The sequence below is a fragment of the Aegilops tauschii genome, chromosome 6, assembly GCF_002575655.3.
Source record: "Aegilops tauschii subsp. strangulata cultivar AL8/78 chromosome 6, Aet v6.0, whole genome shotgun sequence".
Classification (NCBI taxonomy): domain Eukaryota; kingdom Viridiplantae; phylum Streptophyta; class Magnoliopsida; order Poales; family Poaceae; genus Aegilops; species Aegilops tauschii.
Genome location: NC_053040.3, coordinates 323,330,865 through 323,349,044, shown reverse-complemented (window position 1 = coordinate 323,349,044; position 18,180 = coordinate 323,330,865). Strand labels below are relative to the sequence as shown.

Sequence of the window (18,180 nt, the reverse complement as noted above, 5' to 3'; positions counted from 1 at the left end):
CTCGATCGCCCCCAAGGCAAAAAAACTACCAGCGCAAACGCCAAAAGGCATTTACCGGGGCCGAACGAGTGGAGATGCTCTAAGCTGGTGCGTGCTATGCTACTTTGACCACGGAAATTAGCTGAAGATATTTGGTGCATTCGGAAAATCAAGTGGTATGTAGCAGTATGCATCCAATTTTTTTACAAAAGCAGACGCATACGTGGGTGCACACGCACGGTTACATGCTTAGTATATACGCCTATGTGAAGACGTTCCGCCAGTTGTTGTAGACTGGAACACAGCTGATCAAATGCCAGTTCGTCGGCCGCCGGGCTACAGTGGTAGTAATCTTGTACACATCTGAATGCCAGCTCATACGTTTTGGCATGACAGGTTAACACAAGAAACATTGAGATCTGGAAGTGTCTATGACGATGAGAAAGCAGTCTGGTTGGTTTAGTTTATCATTTTAATCAATCAACGAGCCGTAAACGCTGGGTCCGTGCGCTTCAATTGCGAAGTTTAGCTTTATATAAATAAATTTGATGGGATTCTTTTTAATAGCGTTCCGCCCTGTGTGGTGAATTTTATAATAAACGATTATAATAACATTATTAATTAATTAATGTATGGGGTTTTTCAAAAAAAAAAACGAGCCATAAACGCTGGGTCTCTCTTTTTTCTTTTTTTTAGGGATACGCTGGGTCTCTCTTGGTTGAATTGTTCAGTGAGGCTTCGACGGCGCGTCCATCACAAGTGAAGCGCACGGACCCCGCGACGTCTTGATAAAGACCTAACATGCTAGAGAGAGCTAAGCTGTTAGCAGGGTGCCACAGTCTAAGAATGAAAGTTAAGCTGTTAAATGAAGCTGTCTATCCAAGAACTAAACTACAGTAGTATGCTGCTCTCTAGTGGCTAGAGAATGATTTTATTCACCAATAACCGGAAACAATTGTGAAAAAATTACTGTAGATAACCTTGGAACCAAAAGCACATCACCTTCCTACTTTTTCAAACCGACAAAGCAGGGCACACACGCATGCCTGATACTACAAACTTTTGTACTTAGAGAGAGAAGACGGGCAATAAACAAGGAAGCAAGCAACGTGCTCCTCCGTTTCTTTAAGTCTGCATATAAGATTTAGTCAAAATCAAATTTTGTGACCAACTTTATAGAAAAAAAGTATCACGCATCTTCTAATATTGATTTCATAGTGTGAATGTTGATATCTTTTCCTACGAAGTTAGTCAAACTTTATAAAATTTGATTTTGACCAGATGTTATACGCAAACTAAAAAAAACGGAGGGAGTATTATATGGACTCCATCATTCAAACAATAGAAAAGGCACACTACCACTTGGATATAACGCCTCAATTCGCCCTCGTTTTGTCAGCCAATGGCCGCAACTGCTCGGAACCTGCTCCAATTGACCACGTTTTCGCCATCGCCGCGCGCCGAGTACAAATAGCGCAACCCTTCCGCAATCTACACAGCACCAGCCATACTCTTCCTAGCAGCTCAGGCAGCCATTCCCTTCGGACCAGCGTCAACACACTGAGCAATCCATACATCACACACACAGCGCCAGAGGTAGCAATGGGGAGGTCTCCGTGCTGCGAGAAGACGGGACTCAAGAGGGGCCCGTGGACGGCGGAGGAGGACATGACCCTGGTGGCTCACATCGAGCAGCACGGGCACAGCAACTGGCGGGCGCTGCCCAAGCAGGCCGGCCTGCTGCGATGCGGCAAGAGCTGCCGCCTCCGGTGGATCAACTACCTGCGCCCCGACATCAAGCGCGGCAACTTCACCAGCGAGGAGGAAGACGCCATCATCCAGCTCCACGCCATGCTCGGCAACAGATGGTCCACCATTGCCGCCAGGCTGCCTGGGAGGACGGACAACGAGATCAAGAACGTCTGGCACACACACCTCAAGAAGCGACTCGAGTCGTCCTCCAAGCCGTCCGGCCAGGCAGCGCCTAAGCGCAACGCCAAGAAGCCTGTGGCTGTAGCGAGCACAGCCGATGGCCCGGCCTCCGTGCCAGTGTTGTCACCGGAGCAGCCCATCTCGTCGTCCGCCACCGATTCCTCGATGCCATCGTCGTTGGAGAACACGGACAGCTTTACATCGGAGGAGTTTCAGATTGAAGACAGTTTTTGGTCGGAAACACTGGCAATGACGGTGGACAGCTCCGATTCCGCCATGGAGGCCGGCGTCACCCCAAACAGTGCATCGCCGTCGTCCAGCAACGACGAGATGGACTTCTGGGTCAGACTGTTCATGCAAGCTGGTGAAGTGCAGAGTTTGTCTCAGATTTAGGCAGAGGATATCGGCTCCTCGGCTAGTTTCTTGTTCATTTCTTGTCTTGGCATATACTACTTCGTTCTGATCATTTGGTGGGTGTATACCTGTAAAACGGAAGAGCTTGGGAAGGGAAAAATAATCGTTCATAGCGGTGTTCATCCAGCAAAAAATGTGTCACGGCACTAGTGTTGCAAACTTCTTTGTTGTATGCCTACAAGAATTGGCGTCCAATTGATACCCTTTTGTTTTGGAAAAATATGTCTTTGATTGCTTTGTGATACTAACATTTTAGAAGCTATTGCTCGTCACCGTGGAGGGGTGAAGTTGTAGGTGTGCTTTCCCCAGTGACCGGCAAAACCAGAGTCTCGGAGATGCGAGACAGTCCGGTCGTCCGTTAGGTAAGCTGGAGGTTGTCCAGGTGAAGTTTTTGTCAAAGTCACTAAGTAGGGAACAACGGAGTAGTGTCATTGAGTTTGTGTTTGTGGCTACCTCGACTAGAAGTGTCTTGTTTTAGGGTGCAAAATGTTCCATGACGATCGGGTGGACTTATTGTAATTGTGTATTTATTATTTATTTTTGCTTGTTTAACATAACTAACTCAAAATAAGTTTTAATTTGAATTGAAAAAAAATGCAAAATCTTTACTTTTGGTTAAAGGAAAAGTGAAATCCAGATTGGTGCTAACCAGCAAAAACAAAACATTTGATTGACGCCATGGCAGAAGTACTCGAGTTATCTTTCCTCAAGATAAATGAAAACGATAGTAATGTATATAGCCTCCAATAAAGATACAAATTGTATACTGTGAATTTTCTTCCCCTGCGTGTTTTTAAAACTTATGGAAATGATTGTCTACATCAATTAAACGGCCCGACACGCAACCGTGGATATGTATCTTTCGAGCTGTCCTTCATCAATAGATTGCATACATGATTACAAGCTAATCATCGCCTACATCGTGCTGTTGGCTAATTTCATAGACAAAGTTTAGTGATCATTCCCAACGAGGAGAAGGTATACGCACGGCGCCGTCAACGGACTCAAATTAAGCCGCCCCACTGGGCAGCTAGCGGCCAAGTGACAGTTGCCAACTTGAGCGTACAACTGAACAAATACAAGGCTAGACGGCTACCATGCACCGACGGCAACACTTTTTTTGCTAGGAAGACATGTAACTTTATTCAACTATTATAGGTGCCAGTGATGCCAGTGGTTCAACATCAATCTTGTCTGATATATACTTTACATCCATCATATTCTAGATTTTGGTAAAAAAATAATTTGATTTGAATATGGGTAGGCGATGGCAAGAAAAGTTAAATTTACTTGAGCGTATGATAATATTTGATTTTGTTTGGCTATGGGTAGGGGAAAGCAAGAAAAAAATTATTTAGTTGAGATTTTGGTAAAAATTGATTTGATTTGATTGAGTTAAGGCAGGACGTGGTTTGGGGAAAGGACCGATATGGTTTATATTATTTCAGGTTACTTATGTTGGGTTTTTTGTTTTGTGCGACATTGGTTGAGACTACCAAAAAATCAACAGAAAACCAAATGAGGTAGGGGGCGTGGGGAGGAAAAATCGAGGGAGGAGGTGAGACGAACCTACCAACTCCCCTTTAATAGTAGAATTAATGCTCTCGATAAATGGTCTAAAAAATACAAAGTAATTCCTATAATATTACAAATATATGTATTAAAATATTTTCTCCATGGTATCAATCTTTACAAGATGAAATAATTCTAAGACATCAATGAGATTGTGATTGGACCGGAGCATCAAAACTGTCACTCGTTCATGCGCACAAACTTGATTACCAATAGTTTCTGAAAACCTCTTGAGTCGCCCATCCAAATAGAGGGGAAGTCATAATCGATGACAGACATGGGCCAAGAATAATCCCTATAAGTGCAGGTTATAGAACCACGATGTCTTCACCATAGCATCAACAAAATATTCCGGCACTGCAAAGAATCAAACAAACACAAAAAAAACATAGGACACAATAACAGAAGCTCATCATACCTGAATAAACGGATTTGTGAGGATGCAAACGTCTCTGCCTTCAAAGCACCGCCATGGTAGAGAGAGAAAATATATTCGGAAAAGCAACAATGTGACCACAAATCTCTCAGATCTGAAGTCCCTTGACCTCTCAACGCCAAGATGGCAGCCGAAGGCGAGGGGACCTGATAAATCTCTCGCTCTCCCTCTCCCTCCCTCTCTTTCTTTCCCACGCCCTCTCCCTCTCCATCTCCCCCTTCCCCTCTCTCCCCTCCCTCTCTCTCTCCTCTCTCTCTCTCTCTCTCTCTCTCTCTCTCTCTCTCTCCCCCTAGGTTTCTCTTGCCCCTTGTCCACGGTGCATGTAGGCACTGCCAGCCCGAAGAAGGATTTTAATTTCATGTCAAGCGACCCACCCTCTAAAACAAATTATATATGACATGTTCAAAATGGTGGGAAAAGCATCCTGTCTTGCTATAGGACGGCCCATTTCATTGTTTTCGGTTATGGTGTGACGCACTCTACGAACGCTTTTCTCCAAAAAAAAGTCCTTTATCTCGTTTTCTTGAATTTTGATTGGTTTTTGGTTTCCATTATTTTTAATGTGTAGATATTTTTCAGATTCCCGGATAATTAGAAAATTAGTGATTTTTTTACAAATTTCACGAATTTTATAAAAAAAAACATGGATATTTTAAAAGTGTCATATTTCCATAAAATCTGTTAAATGTAAAAAGGGAATGAAAATAAAATAAAACAAGAATTAATGGAAACTAGAAAACCAAATATACAAAACATACTAATCCGAAAAAAACTTAAAAAGGAAAACAAAATGAAAAGAGACGAAGAAACCTGAAAAAAATACCTTATAGGAAAAAAGTGAAATGTTAATGGGCTTGGTCCGCCAATGCCCTCCATGTGTGATTTCCCACTATTTCATGTAATGACCGCTCCACGGTGCATGTAGGCGCTGCCAGCCCGAACAAGGTTTTAATTTCATGTGAAGCAGCCCATCCTCTAAAACAATTATATATTATGTGTTCTGCATCAAATTGGTGGGGAAACGCACACCCTCTTGCTACAGACCGACCCATTTCATTGTTTTCGGTTATGGCGTGACACACTCTACGGATGCTTTTCTCCGTTTTTTTTCCTTTATCTCGTTTTCTTGGTTTTTGTTTGGTTTTTCTGTTTCCATCATCTTTAGTGTGTGGATATTTTTCAGATTCGTGAATAATTTTAAAATTAGTGAACAATTTTTCAAATTTCATGAATTTTATAAAAAACAATGATATTTTAAAAGTGTAATATTTCCATAAAATATGTTAAACGTAAAAAGAGAATAAAAATAAATAAATAGTAAAATAAAATAAGAATTATTGGAAACTAGAAAACCAAAATTCCAAAACATACTATTCCAAAGAAAACCTAAAAGGAAATTGCATAGGAAAAAATGGAAAGAGACAAAGGAACCTGAAAAAAAATACCTTATAGGAAAACAAGTAAAATGTTAATGGGCTCGGTCTGCCAATGCCCTCCATGTGTGAATTGCCCGCTATTTGATATAATGACCGCTCCTTGTGTGATTTGCCCGGTACTTGATGCAGTGAGCGCCAAACAGGGTTTGCCAGTATTTATTACCTTATAACCTTCCATAATCCTTAAGAAAAATTGTGAACTGAGTATCTCCTAAATCAAACTTTTAATGAATTTTTCTTTGCTAATTCTCACCATCTTTTGCATACAAACCTCCATGTTCAATTGCATTTACAACAGTTGTTGACCATGTTTTTTTGCGGGGAGGTTGTTGACCATGTTGACAACGCCAGACGACGGCGGGCACAGCGAGCAAACCAAGGCGGAGAATGACGGCGAGGCCTCGGACGGGAACGAACAGCACCGTGGAAGATGCGGCAGTGTAGTACGAGGGCAACAACATGCAACTCAAGCTTACAAACGGTACAAAAAGCCCAAGGATTAATTGTTCATCAAATTTTTAGACAAAACCCAGATTGAACATGGCAGTAACATCTAACCCAACCACTCTTTTTCGCGGTCACAAACAAATGGATCGGTCTGATCCATAAAATCAACATCCTGTGCAAAAAAAATTATTTCAGGATGACCACAACTTGTTGTAAATAGAAGCTGAGCATGTTTAGAAGCCCATTTGTCCACCTGAAACTTCTTTTTTTGCTGTCCAACGTGTCCGTTCGTGAGAAATCTCTTGCGGTAAAACTTAAGCCTCATGGACAATAGTAACCTCGCATTCAACAGGAAGAATGTGACAAAGCTTCTGTTTGCCTGGTTGGATGCATATCCTTCCATCGTTATTGTCCTCAAACGAATGTCATGAGAACTAAGAAAATCCTGGTGCTTATTACGCCACCGATTGGTTATACGTTTTTTCCATGTGGTAGCACTGCCTAAGTAGACATGAAGATTGAAAACAGTTAAGGTCTGAACAAAGAGTATGTCGAAAGAGCGACAGCTGAACGATTAATTCTAGTACAATATATACGGGCTTTCAATGTGCATGAAATCATCACCTCTATATATAAATTCTCCGGAGATGGAAAGCATCGCAGCAAGCCGATAATTATGTTCAGATCAAAACGAAACATTCCGATATATAAGATCTTGACAGAATCCAGCAGCATTGATAGGCTATACATGGACGAACTCTTCATTTAGAATATAACATAATATTAGTACCCAAAGTGTACTCCAAGATGATATAAAACTTATGCGCACAAATGAAAAATGCAGCTTATGATTACAAATGTGTAGATGATAATATACGGTACCTGAATAAGTGTGGAGCCAAACACCAACTTGTTGTGATCATCAAACATATCACGAATTACACTAAAGGTCTCCAGTTTGGGCGCAGAGACGACAGTTATTTGTGAAGGTGTATAACAATTATGAAGGAGCAACCTTTGAAGTGAAGGGGCATCTTCGATGATGAGCTGTTGTCCTTCATAACAAATTCCAATGCTTTTAAGGTGAGGCGACTTTATTTTGAGACAACTGATAGGGATTTCTATTCCCAAAACAATCAGCAAGCGCTCCAGGGCAGGGCAACTGGAGTGGATGATGTTGTGCAGTGAGGCCTCCGACAGATAAACCACCACAAGCAAAAGATTTTTTAGCAGTGGGAGTCAAAGCATTTATACCAGATCGTCTGGTAGATGGCACCGGGCGAAGGTGGCGGTGTGGAGAGAGGAGGAAACCCACGAGATGGACAACAGTGGTGTGGGCACGAATTCTTGGCGTGTTCGTGGTATGAAACTTTCGTGGTAATGGTGGAACTCAAACTGCTGGAGTTTCCGAATTCAGGGGATGTCAGCCAAGCGTCCACCGTGCCGGGTATGGACAGCAGGTAGCATGTCGGGATGCAGAGGCATTGAATGGGGCCCTGCTGGTGAGAGGAGACGATGGCTCTGAGGAAATCAAATTCAGGAAGGACAGATATCTGACGACAGTCGAGATTGAGGGGCGCGGTGCGCCATAGAGGGCGCCACCGAGTTGAGAGGACTTGTGTGCGGCAGCAATCCTTGGTGGGGAGAAGCGAGATGATCTCCTCAAGTATGACGTCCGGGAGATCGCTGATGCAGTCCACCGAAGATTCTATCGGTTCCTCAGATCCAGGTGGGGGGCTCGCCGCTTCTCCCAGCGCTGCCGGGTGCGGGATCTACAACCGGCGTCGCCGCTGGCGGCAGCCGCATCTTCTTGGCGCTGGGGCCAGCCGACTCCATTTTCCTTGTGGGCGTCGCACCGAGCTCACGGGTTTGAGCAGAGTAGCCAGAGACGAGCCTAGTGGCAGTGCGAGTGGGGAAGAAGGAGGGCTGGGGTTTTCTGTAGGAGTGGAAGAAGAGGAGCAGACGTTTTCTGTACTAGTGAGGAAGAAGGTGAGCGGGGGTTTTCTGGACGAGTGAGGAAGATGGGGAGCGGGGGGAATTGGGAGGTGATGGAAGCGGGAGAGTCTGTCGGCGTTCTGGGAACGGGGGTCCCTAGACTTGCCTGCCTGCGGCCCACGGCGTGGCTCTCCAAGCGGGCCCGTACGGCACATCTTCACCAGCAAGTATTCAATACCCTCGCGAGGGGCCAAGCCTCGCAAGGTGGATGACACAAGACCTCCTCGGGAGCGGCCTCACCGGGCTGGCTCGCGAGGAGCGGAGAGATCAAGGCAAGGGGTACCTCACGAGGTTTCCCGTGACGTAAGCCATGACGATCAAGGCCAGGCGGGTGCCAGCGATCACAGCGTCCTCGTTTCCTCTTTGGTGCTAAAGGGGCAAGTGCAGGCGAGGAGTCCCGAGGCATCAGGCAAATATTTCCATATCGGTGCAATGAGAGCAAGACCAGCAGGATGGCAGGACGGAGGTCACCATGGAGCCCAAGACGGTGTCACCACTAGAGCCTTTGGCAGGCGAAGACTACTTTTGTCAAGATAAGCTGTACTAGTTGTCCCCTTCAAACTTGGCCGTTGTGGGATCCCTTCCCGCTCAATATTTGGGAAGAGGACCAGGGCATCTATAAATAGGACTAGCCACCACAGTAGGAGGGGATCGGTTCCATTTTCCATCCTCACACCCACAAGTTCACCGAGCACAAGAACACCTCTCCTCAGGAGGCTGTTCTTCCCTTGTACTGTTCATCCTCAGCCCAAGAGGCAATCCACCACCACCACACTGGAGTAGGGTATTACACCACAACGATGGCCCGAACCAGTATAAATCTTGTGTCCCCGTGTTCTTTGGGTTCGGCGAGCTAGTCCGTGAGATCGTGGAGTGCAAGAGCTTGGGAGAGGAGAGATCTTCATGCGCACCCTAGTGTTCGAACCTTGAGGGTTTTGCCGGAAACCGAAATCCGACATTTGGCGCGCCAGGTTGGGGTGCGCTGAAGCTTTCCTCTCGTCCATCCGTGCTTCGCCGCCCCACCACAACCATGTCGGACGCTCGTCGCGCCCGCGCTGAGCGCCGGGCCGCCCTTGCCGCTCGCGTCGCCCAGATAGCTCCTGTTGGCGGGCCTCCCCGTCGTTCTCCGTCACCCGCCGCCAACGCTGCCACCGGCCCGGCTGGAAACGAGCAGCAGGCGTCCTCGCTGCACCCCTCGGTGCGGCGGGACGGTCGCACCGCCACTCCGCCGCTCACCCCCTCCGGTTCGTCGTCTCATGCTCGTCGTGCTCCCAAGGATGCGTGGGCCACGCTACTCATGGCGCACGAGCTCCTGCGTTACCGCCCAGTCGACGACCTCTACGAGGACTGGCTGGACCGCATCGCCGAGCTCGTCAGCACCGCAGGGGGCTCCCCTGCACCGTCCCTCTCGCTGCCTCGTCCACCGCCGGCTACGGGCGACGTAGCTCACAGAGCGCCTCCACCACCTCTGCACCAAGATGGCGCCCTGGCGCCAAGGCGCGTGGCCCCGCGGCGTGACCCGCCACGCCAAGCACCCGCGCGTGAAGAAAGAAGCTGTCAAGAAGTTCCTCGGCCGCAAGAGAACGCTCCACCGCTCCCCGCACCGCCACGTCAGGATCGCTTGCCGCGGCAGGGCCTTGCACCACTTGCCGTGGCGGCGCGCCGGCACCAAGATCAAGCTCCACCTCCACGGCGGGCCCCGGTGACCACGGTAGGCTACCGCGCCTTCACCCCTGAGCTGCGTAGCGTCGCCTGGCCGGGCAAGTTCAAGCCAGATCTGCCTCCTCACTACGACGGCACCCCCGACCCCGCTGAGTTCTTGCCGCTCTACGAGCTGAGCATCGAGGCGGCCAAACGGCGACGAGAAAGTCATGGCGAACTGGTTCCCCATGGCGCTCAAGGACGACGCTCGTTCGTGGCTCATGAACCTGCCTCCGGGCTCGATCTCCTCCTGGGACGAGATGCGCAACCGCTTCGTCGCCAACTTTCAGGGCACTCGCAACCGCCCCCCGTCCGCGGGTGACCTGCGCCGTGTCAAGCAGCAACCAGGAGAGACCCTCCAGAAGTACATCCCACGCTTCAACAACGTTCGCCTCAAGATCCCCAAGGTGACGGACGAGGCCATCATCTCGGTGTTCTCTGATGGCGTCCGCGACGTCAAGATGAAGGAGGAGCTCACCATCCACGAGGAGCTGTGCATATCCCTGGAGCTGTTCAACATGGCGACCAAGTGCGCAAGGGCTGAGGAAGGGCGCCTTTCCCACCTCGAGCTCCCAGCTGCCGACCCGGAGGAGAAGAAAGCCAAGGCCAAGGACGTGAAGCTCAAGGGAGTGGCCGTGCTCGCGGCGGAGCCGGACACGAAGCGCGGCAGAGACCAGCCTGAGTCATCCAAGAGCAACCGACCATTCCGCGCCTTCCACAACATGCACAGCCACAACACCAATGACTGTCAAGAGCTCAGGGCCATTCGAGATGGACGCTTCGGTCGACGCCCCGAGCGCAATGACCGGGGCTACGACTGAGGAGGAGGACGTGGCGGAGGACGTTGGGACGACCGTGGCCCGCGCCAGGAGTGGCGTGACCGGCCTCGCGAAGACCGTTGGCAGGACCAGCCTCGCGAGGGCGCCTGGAGGGATCAGCCTCGCGAGGACCGCCCTCAGGGCAACGCCGGTCTTCCTCCTCTGCCTCCACCACCAAGAAGGAATGACGACCACCATCAGGACGAGGGCGCTGGGGGCTTCCAAGAGCCGCGTGCGATCGCCTGCATCCTGGGCGGAGCTCAAGCCCCAGCCTCTCAACGCATCTTCAAGCAATTTTCTCGCGAGGTGAATGCAGTCCTCCCCATGCTCGAGGCCACGCGCCCGTTCAAGTGGTCCAAGTGCGCCATCACCTTCAGTTCGGCGGATCAGCTCAAGTGCGCGGCAACCGCTCGTGCTCTCCCAATGCTTTGTTCACCCATTGAAAGGATCGATATAGTTGACTAGAGGGGGGTGAATAGGCAACTAACAATTTTTAGCTTTTCTTTACCAAATTAAACTTTGCATCAAAATAGGTTGTCTAGATATGCAACTAAGTGAGCAACCTATATGATGCAATGACAACAAGCATGCAAGCAAATAAGAGATATAACACGAGTAAACTTGCGAAAGTAAAGGGACGAGATAACCACGAGTGGAGCCGGTGAAGACGAGGATGTGTTACCGAAGTTCCTTCCTTTTGAGGGGAAGTACGTCTCCGTTGGAGCGGTGTGGAGGCACAATGCTCCCCAAGAAGCCACTAGGGCCACCGTATTCTCCTCACGCCCTCACACAATGCGAGATGCCGTGATTCCACTATTGGTGCCCTTGAAGGCGGTGACCGGACCTTTACAAACAAGGTTGGGGCAATCTCCACAACTTAATTGGAGGCTCCCAACGACACCACAAAGCTTCACCACAATGGACTATGGCTCCGCGGTGACCTCAACCGTCTAGGGTGCTCAAACACCCAAGAGTAACAAGATCCGCTAGGGATAAGTGGGGGGAATCAAATTTCTCTTGGTGGAAGTGTAGATCGGGGCCTTCTCAACCAATCCCGAGCAAATCAACAAGTTTGATTGGCTAGGGAGAGAGATCGGGCGAAAATGGAGCTTGGAGCAACAATGGAGCTTTTGGGGGAAGAGGTAAGTCAACTTTGGGGAAGAAGACCTCCTTATATAGTGGGGGGGACAATCCAACCGTTACCCCCCACACCAGCCCCGCAGAGAGCGGTACTACCGCAGGAGGCAGCGGTACTACCGCTGATCACAGCGGTACTACCGCTCCCCCGGGCGGTACTACCGCTGGGCCCAGAGCGGTACTACCACGGTGGTCAGGGCGGTACTACCGCATACGAGCGGTACTACGGCCCCCACTGCCGCGGCAAGTACCGTAAAACCCGACACAAAAAAAGACCCCTCGAATCGAGGCGGTACTAGCACGAGACCGCAGCGGTACTACGGCTGGGGGCTACCAGCGGTGCTACCGCTCTAGAGCGGTACTACCGCTTGTAGCACCCAAGCGGTACTACCGCTCCGGCCCTCGGTACTATCGCTGGGACCAGAGAGGGCACACTGAGAAGGGGAACGAGCCCATCATAGAAGCGGAAAGGCTCGGAGGGGGGCAAAAGAAGTGTACGTGATGATTCCGCCCTAGCCTTTCCAAAGCGGACCCCCTCTTGATAGTACGGTGATCCCTATGAAACTAGTCCACCAAACTAATTCGAAAGGACTACACTGTCTTCGCTTCAAGCTCCGAGGGGAGGGAATCGTCTCGTTCCAAAAGGATGAAACTCTGAAAACACTCGATGCACACGATTAGTCCGCAAAATCATTGTCATCAATCACCAAAACATCTTAGGGATAAATATGCCCTTACAATCTCCCCCTTTTTGGTGGATTGATGATAATACGGGATTTGCACAAACGGGAAAAGACAAAGGACATAAGCAAACCCCAAATCTCTAAAATATAGACGGGCTCCCCCTAGATGTGTGCCATCAAGATAAGTGCTTTGGACTGCACGACACACATACTAGGATCAACACACCCCCTGTATTTTAGAGACCAACAACCTAAGCGAGAATCAAGAGAGCAGGATATATAACATAATAAGCATGCAACTCATGAGATACCAAATGACTAGAGACATAGATAAAGATATGATAAGGATAAGGTAGCATATGTCTCACACCATATGACTGGAACTAAGGTCTCACTGAACACAAAACCAAACAAAGCACAAGGTAGCAAACACAACGAAAGCACAAAGACAAAGACACACTCGCAACACAACGACGCAAATCCCTAAACTCTCTCCCCCTTTGGCACCGAGACACCAAAAAGGGGCAAAGAGCTAACCTACGGCTCCAGGTGAGAGCATGCTGAGGATCTCGAACATCAGGACTCTGCGTGATCATCTACACCGCCGTCCTCGGCCGGAAACTGCTCGGCATCTGAATCGGTCCACGGACAGTGCTGCTAGATCCACTCCTCCTCCTCAGTGATCTGACCCTCAAAGCCATTGGTGACTGTCGCACCCAAATGACGCATAAGCTCCTTGTGACGCCCCCTTGCCTTCTTCTCAGCCACATGAGTCATGTAGTGACCGTGAGACTCCATGCAGAACAGCTTCTTCATCTTGTGATTGAGCTTCTTTGCCCAAGAGGGCTCTGCCGCAGAAGGCTCTGTCCCAGAAGGCACATAATCCTCATCGTCATCATCGGCATCGGTCTCGCCCTCGGTCTCCATGGCAGCAGCAGAAGATGGAACTCCAGATCTAGGAATGCCCCAATTATCCTTCTTCCTCAGACGCTTGATCTCATGAGAAACCAACTCTCCAGTTTCCAGCTGCTCCTCGGGATAGGTACGTCTCCAGGCCTTCTCAATGAGCAACATAATGAACGGACCATAAATCGGGCACTTGCGCTCAGACATAGCAGCAAGAAGTTCAGACCACATAACATGAGAGATGTCCAGGGACTCGCCAGTGTTTGCTTCCTTCTCACGCTGGCAGAAGAGAAGCATGTCCACGAGATAAGAGTGTACCATGTCCAGATTCCCGATACGAGGGAAAAGAGTCTCGCGGAAGATACGGTGAAGGATGTCCAGATAGGCAGACAACTCATAGGTTTCCTTCCTGGTCTCAGGGTTGACCTTCCGAGTACAGTAGGGCCAGAGGGCTTGCTTGTGAGTGGAGGTGACATTGTGGTGAGGACGAAATCTGACTGGAGTCTCGAGCCCTTGATCTTCCACCTCAAGCAACCCCATGAAGGCCTTCCACTTGACAGCTAGCAACTTCCCATTAGTCATCCAAGTCAGAGTCCTGTCTTCATCAGTTCCTAGGTGGACACTGGCAAAGAACTGAGCCAGCAAATCTGCATCAAAGTCCTTGTTGAACTGCATGATCTTGAGAATGTTCAACTGAGAGCACATTTGAAGGGCATCACCAAAGTACTCAGGGTCCTTCTCCATAGCATCCGTGTTGATGGAATGAACATTGACAAAGAGGTTCTTCTTAGCCTTGATCACGTCAAAGTAGGTGGCATACTGAAACCGGTTCCAGAACGGGTGATTGACAAGGTTGGATTCTTGGTCTTCCTCATATGGGTTGCGGCGACGCCTGTCCCAGAATTCCTTGCTAGTCATCTCAGTCACCTTCTTGCCACTTGGCTTCGGCCTGTTGGCGGTCTTCTTCTTGAGAGAAGGATTAGCACTTGAGGAAGCACCCACTGGCGGCAGTGGAGCACTGGAAGAACCACCTGCAGCCTCAGATGTGCGGTACCGCTTTGACGTTGAACGCCCGGGGTTGACACGGCGGACTTGCTGCTCAGGATGTTCATCACCTGGAACCAAACACACGGACACACGAAACAACAAGAAGGAACGATCAAAACCAAATAAACACAACAAATATGGATCAACATGTGGTAGGAAACGATGGAACTGGGCATCCGGCGGTAGTACCGTGCCTGCACAGCGGCAGTACCGCACCAGCGGTAGTACCGTGCCTCCACAACTGCAGTACCGCTCCAGCGGTAGTACCGCGCCAGATGGGCGGTAGTACCACCCGAGACGGGGCACGGAGGATACCTACTGCCGTCAGATCCGGCACTACCGGGGATGCCAAATTCAAAAATAAACCTACCAAACATCAATCCAAAGAGTCTAGTTGCCTTCTCCAACCTACTCAAGCCTAGATTTGTACAAAAATCTAGAGATGCAACCACTATTGCCCCTAAAGCGCGAGATCTGAAAACTAGACAAGAAGAGAAGAGGAACGGGGGCAATACCGGCATCCATGGCAAGAGGACGAGGTGGGGATCGACTCCACCGAAGGAAATGGAGAGGAACGGTCCGGAGACGGAGGGCCGCCGGAGCCCTCCCGCGGCGAGATGGCGCTGGAGAGAGAGGAAGAGGAACGAGGGGACGAAGCAAATGGGTATGGGGGAGGAAACCACCCGTGCCCACGACTTAACCCCTGGCCCCGCCCCTCAGCGGTAGTACCATGGTGATGGGCGGTAGTACCACGCCTTCACAACGGTAGTACCGCCCAGCGCAACTCAAAACAAGACTCAACACCTATGGCACAAAAGAAAAGAAGGGAAACGACGGCAAGAAGAGAAAACCAACACAAAGCAACAAGAGCACCAGCAAGAGAACAAGAACCACACACCTCTACACGAGAGGGCGGTGGCCGAGGCCACCTATGTTTGAGTCAATTGGTATGGTACCGCGAAGAATTATCCTTGGGCCCATGACCAAAACTCGTCTTTGAAGCACAAGTACCATCAAAAATGGCTAATGTGAAAGAGTGAGATTAGTTTATGCATTATGGGGGGGGGGGAAGAGTTCATTGAGAGAACAACACTCCCCCTAAGTCCATGCCTACACCTAGACAAGAATGCATGATGAATGTGAGGGGTGTGCAAAGGTTCAAACCACATTGCTCGAATCAATGATATTTAGCTCATGCCTTAACTCGCGAAATCTTGCTTCATCCAATGGCTTCGTGAAAATATCTGCAAGGTTATCATGAGTGTTGACATAGTTGAGCTCGATCTCGCCTCGCCTAATATGATCCCGGATGAAGTGATACCAAATCTCAATATGCTTCGTCTTGAAGTGTTGCACCGGGTTGAGAGAAATCTTGATGGCACTTTCATTGTCACACCAAAGAGGCACTTTGTCACAAATGACACCGTAATCCTTTAAAGTTTGCCTCATCCATAAGAGTTGTGCACAACAACTCCCGGCCGCCACATACTCCGCTTCGGTGGACGAGAGAGACACACAACTTTGCTTTTTAGAAGACCAACTTACCAAAGAGCAACCAAGAAATTGGCACCCTCCGGAAGTGGACTTCCTATCCACTTTGTCTCCCGCCCAATCGGAGTCCGAATAACCTACAAGCTTGAAGTTTGCTCCTCTTGGGTACCATAATCCAAAGTTTGGGGTATGAGCCAAATATCGGAAGATTCGCTTGACCGCCACAAAGTGGCTTTCCTTAGGTGCAGCTTGAAACCGTGCACAAATTCCCACACTCAACATGATATCCGTTCTAGATGCACAAAGGTAAAGCAAGGATCCAATCATGGAGCGATATACCTTTTGATCCACCGCTTTACCATTGGGATCAATGTCAAGTTGGCACTTGGTGGGCATTGGAGTGGAAGCCGGCTTGACATCACTTAGCTTGAATCTCTTTAGCATGTCTTGAGTGTATTTGGCTTGGTTGATGAAGGTTCCTTCTCTTCTTTGTTTGATTTCGAATCCGAGAAAGAACTTCAACTCTCCCATCATAGACATCTTGAACTTTGAGGTCATGAGAGCGGCAAATTCTTCATTGAAGGCTTTGTTAGGGGAACCAAAAATAATATCATCAACACATAGTTGGCACACAAACAACTCCCCTTTGACCTTCTTAGTAAAAAGAGTGGGGTCGATTTTCCCGATTTCGAATCCACGATCTTGTAACAACTCCGTAAGATGCTCATACCACGCACGTGGGGCTTGTTTAAGGCCATAGAGCGCCTTGTGGAGTTGATACACATGATCAGGAAAATAGGGATCTTCGAACCCGGGGGGTTGTTTGACATATACCAACTCATTTATGGGACCATTAAGAAAAGCACTCTTCACATCCATTTGTTGCAACGTGAAATTATGATGAGAAGCATAAGCAATCAACAAACGAATAGATTCAAGGCAAGCGACGGGGGCAAAGGTTTCACCGTAGTCGATACCCTCGACTTGGGAGTAGCCTTGTGCCACCAAACGAGCCTTGTTGCGAACAATGATCCCATGAGCATCTTGCTTGTTCTTGAATATCCACTTGGTTCCAATGACATTATGGTTCCCGGTTGGCCTTGGCACTAATTTCCACACTTGGTTATGTTCGAAGTTGTTGAGTTCTTCATGCGTGGCATTGAGCCAATCCGGGTCCTCGAGCGCTTCATAAACCTTTTGGGGTTCGACACAAGAAACAAACGCATGATGTTCACAATAGTTTGCTAATTGTCTACGAGTGCTTACCCCCTTTCTTAGGCTTCCAACCACATTCTCCATGAGATGACCTTTGGTGGTGAGCTTGGAAGCGATCTTAGCGGCACGACGCTCCAAATCCTCGTCGGAAGTGAAACGAGGAGGGGTTACTTGATCATCTTGAGCGTCGTCTTGAGCTTGTCCTTGATCTTGAACTTGCTCGAGGGGGAGAACTTGACCTTGGGCATCATTTGGTGGATCACCACCATCTTGAGGTTGATCTTGCCCTTGATCTTGTTCATGAGGTTGAGAGCCTTCACTTTGTTCTTCGGAAGCGTGTGGGTCTTGGGTTGGTGATGGCTCCACTTGAGTGGAGCATTGTCCTTCTCCTTCGGCCCCAAGGGGTTCCTCAATGGGTAGGATATAACCAACACCCATTCTTCTTATGGCTTGGGGAGGAATTTCATCACCTACATCACAAGTACCACTTTGCTCCACTTGGGAGCCGTTATTCTCATCAAACTCCACGTTACACGTCTCCTCAATAAGTCTCGTGGACTTATTGAGAACACGGTAAGCATGGGAGTTTGTAGCATAACCAACAAATATGCCCTCATGAGCTCTAGTCTCAAATTTAGACAAACGAACACCTTTCTTGAGAATGAAACACTTACACCCGAACACCCAAAAGTACTTGAGGTTGGGCTTGTTACCGGTGAGTATCTCATATGGAGTCTTGTTCAAGCCTTTGCGGAGATAGAGCCGATTTGAAGCATGACACGCGGTATTGATGGCTTGAACTCCGCCATCATGGTCCTTGCCGCATCCATCAATGTCCGTTCTTCCTCTCCGCAACGCCATTTTGTTGAGGGGTGTAAGGTGCGGAATATTGATGCTTGATCCCCTCATCACTAAGAAACTCATCCAAGGTGTAGTTTTTGAACTCGGTGCCGTTGTCACTTCTTATTGTC

General features: G+C 48.8%; 1 protein-coding gene across 1 annotated transcript; it reads left to right on the top strand.

Moving 5' to 3' along the window:
* Positions 1–1,463: 1,463 nt before the first annotated feature.
* Positions 1,464–2,896, top strand: LOC109784003 (transcription factor MYB30). The gene has a single exon (XM_020342607.4). It carries the CDS (start codon positions 1,582–1,584, stop codon positions 2,302–2,304), a length of 723 nt encoding a protein of 240 aa, XP_020198196.1. The 5' UTR covers positions 1,464–1,581; the 3' UTR covers positions 2,305–2,896.
* The last annotated feature ends 15,284 nt before the right edge of the window (positions 2,897–18,180 follow it).

Excerpts from the sequence above, each read along its gene's own strand:
- LOC109784003 (XM_020342607.4), top strand. The coding sequence starts at position 1,582 with ATGGGGAGGTCTCCGTGCTGCGAGAAGACGGGACTCAAGAGGGGCCCG.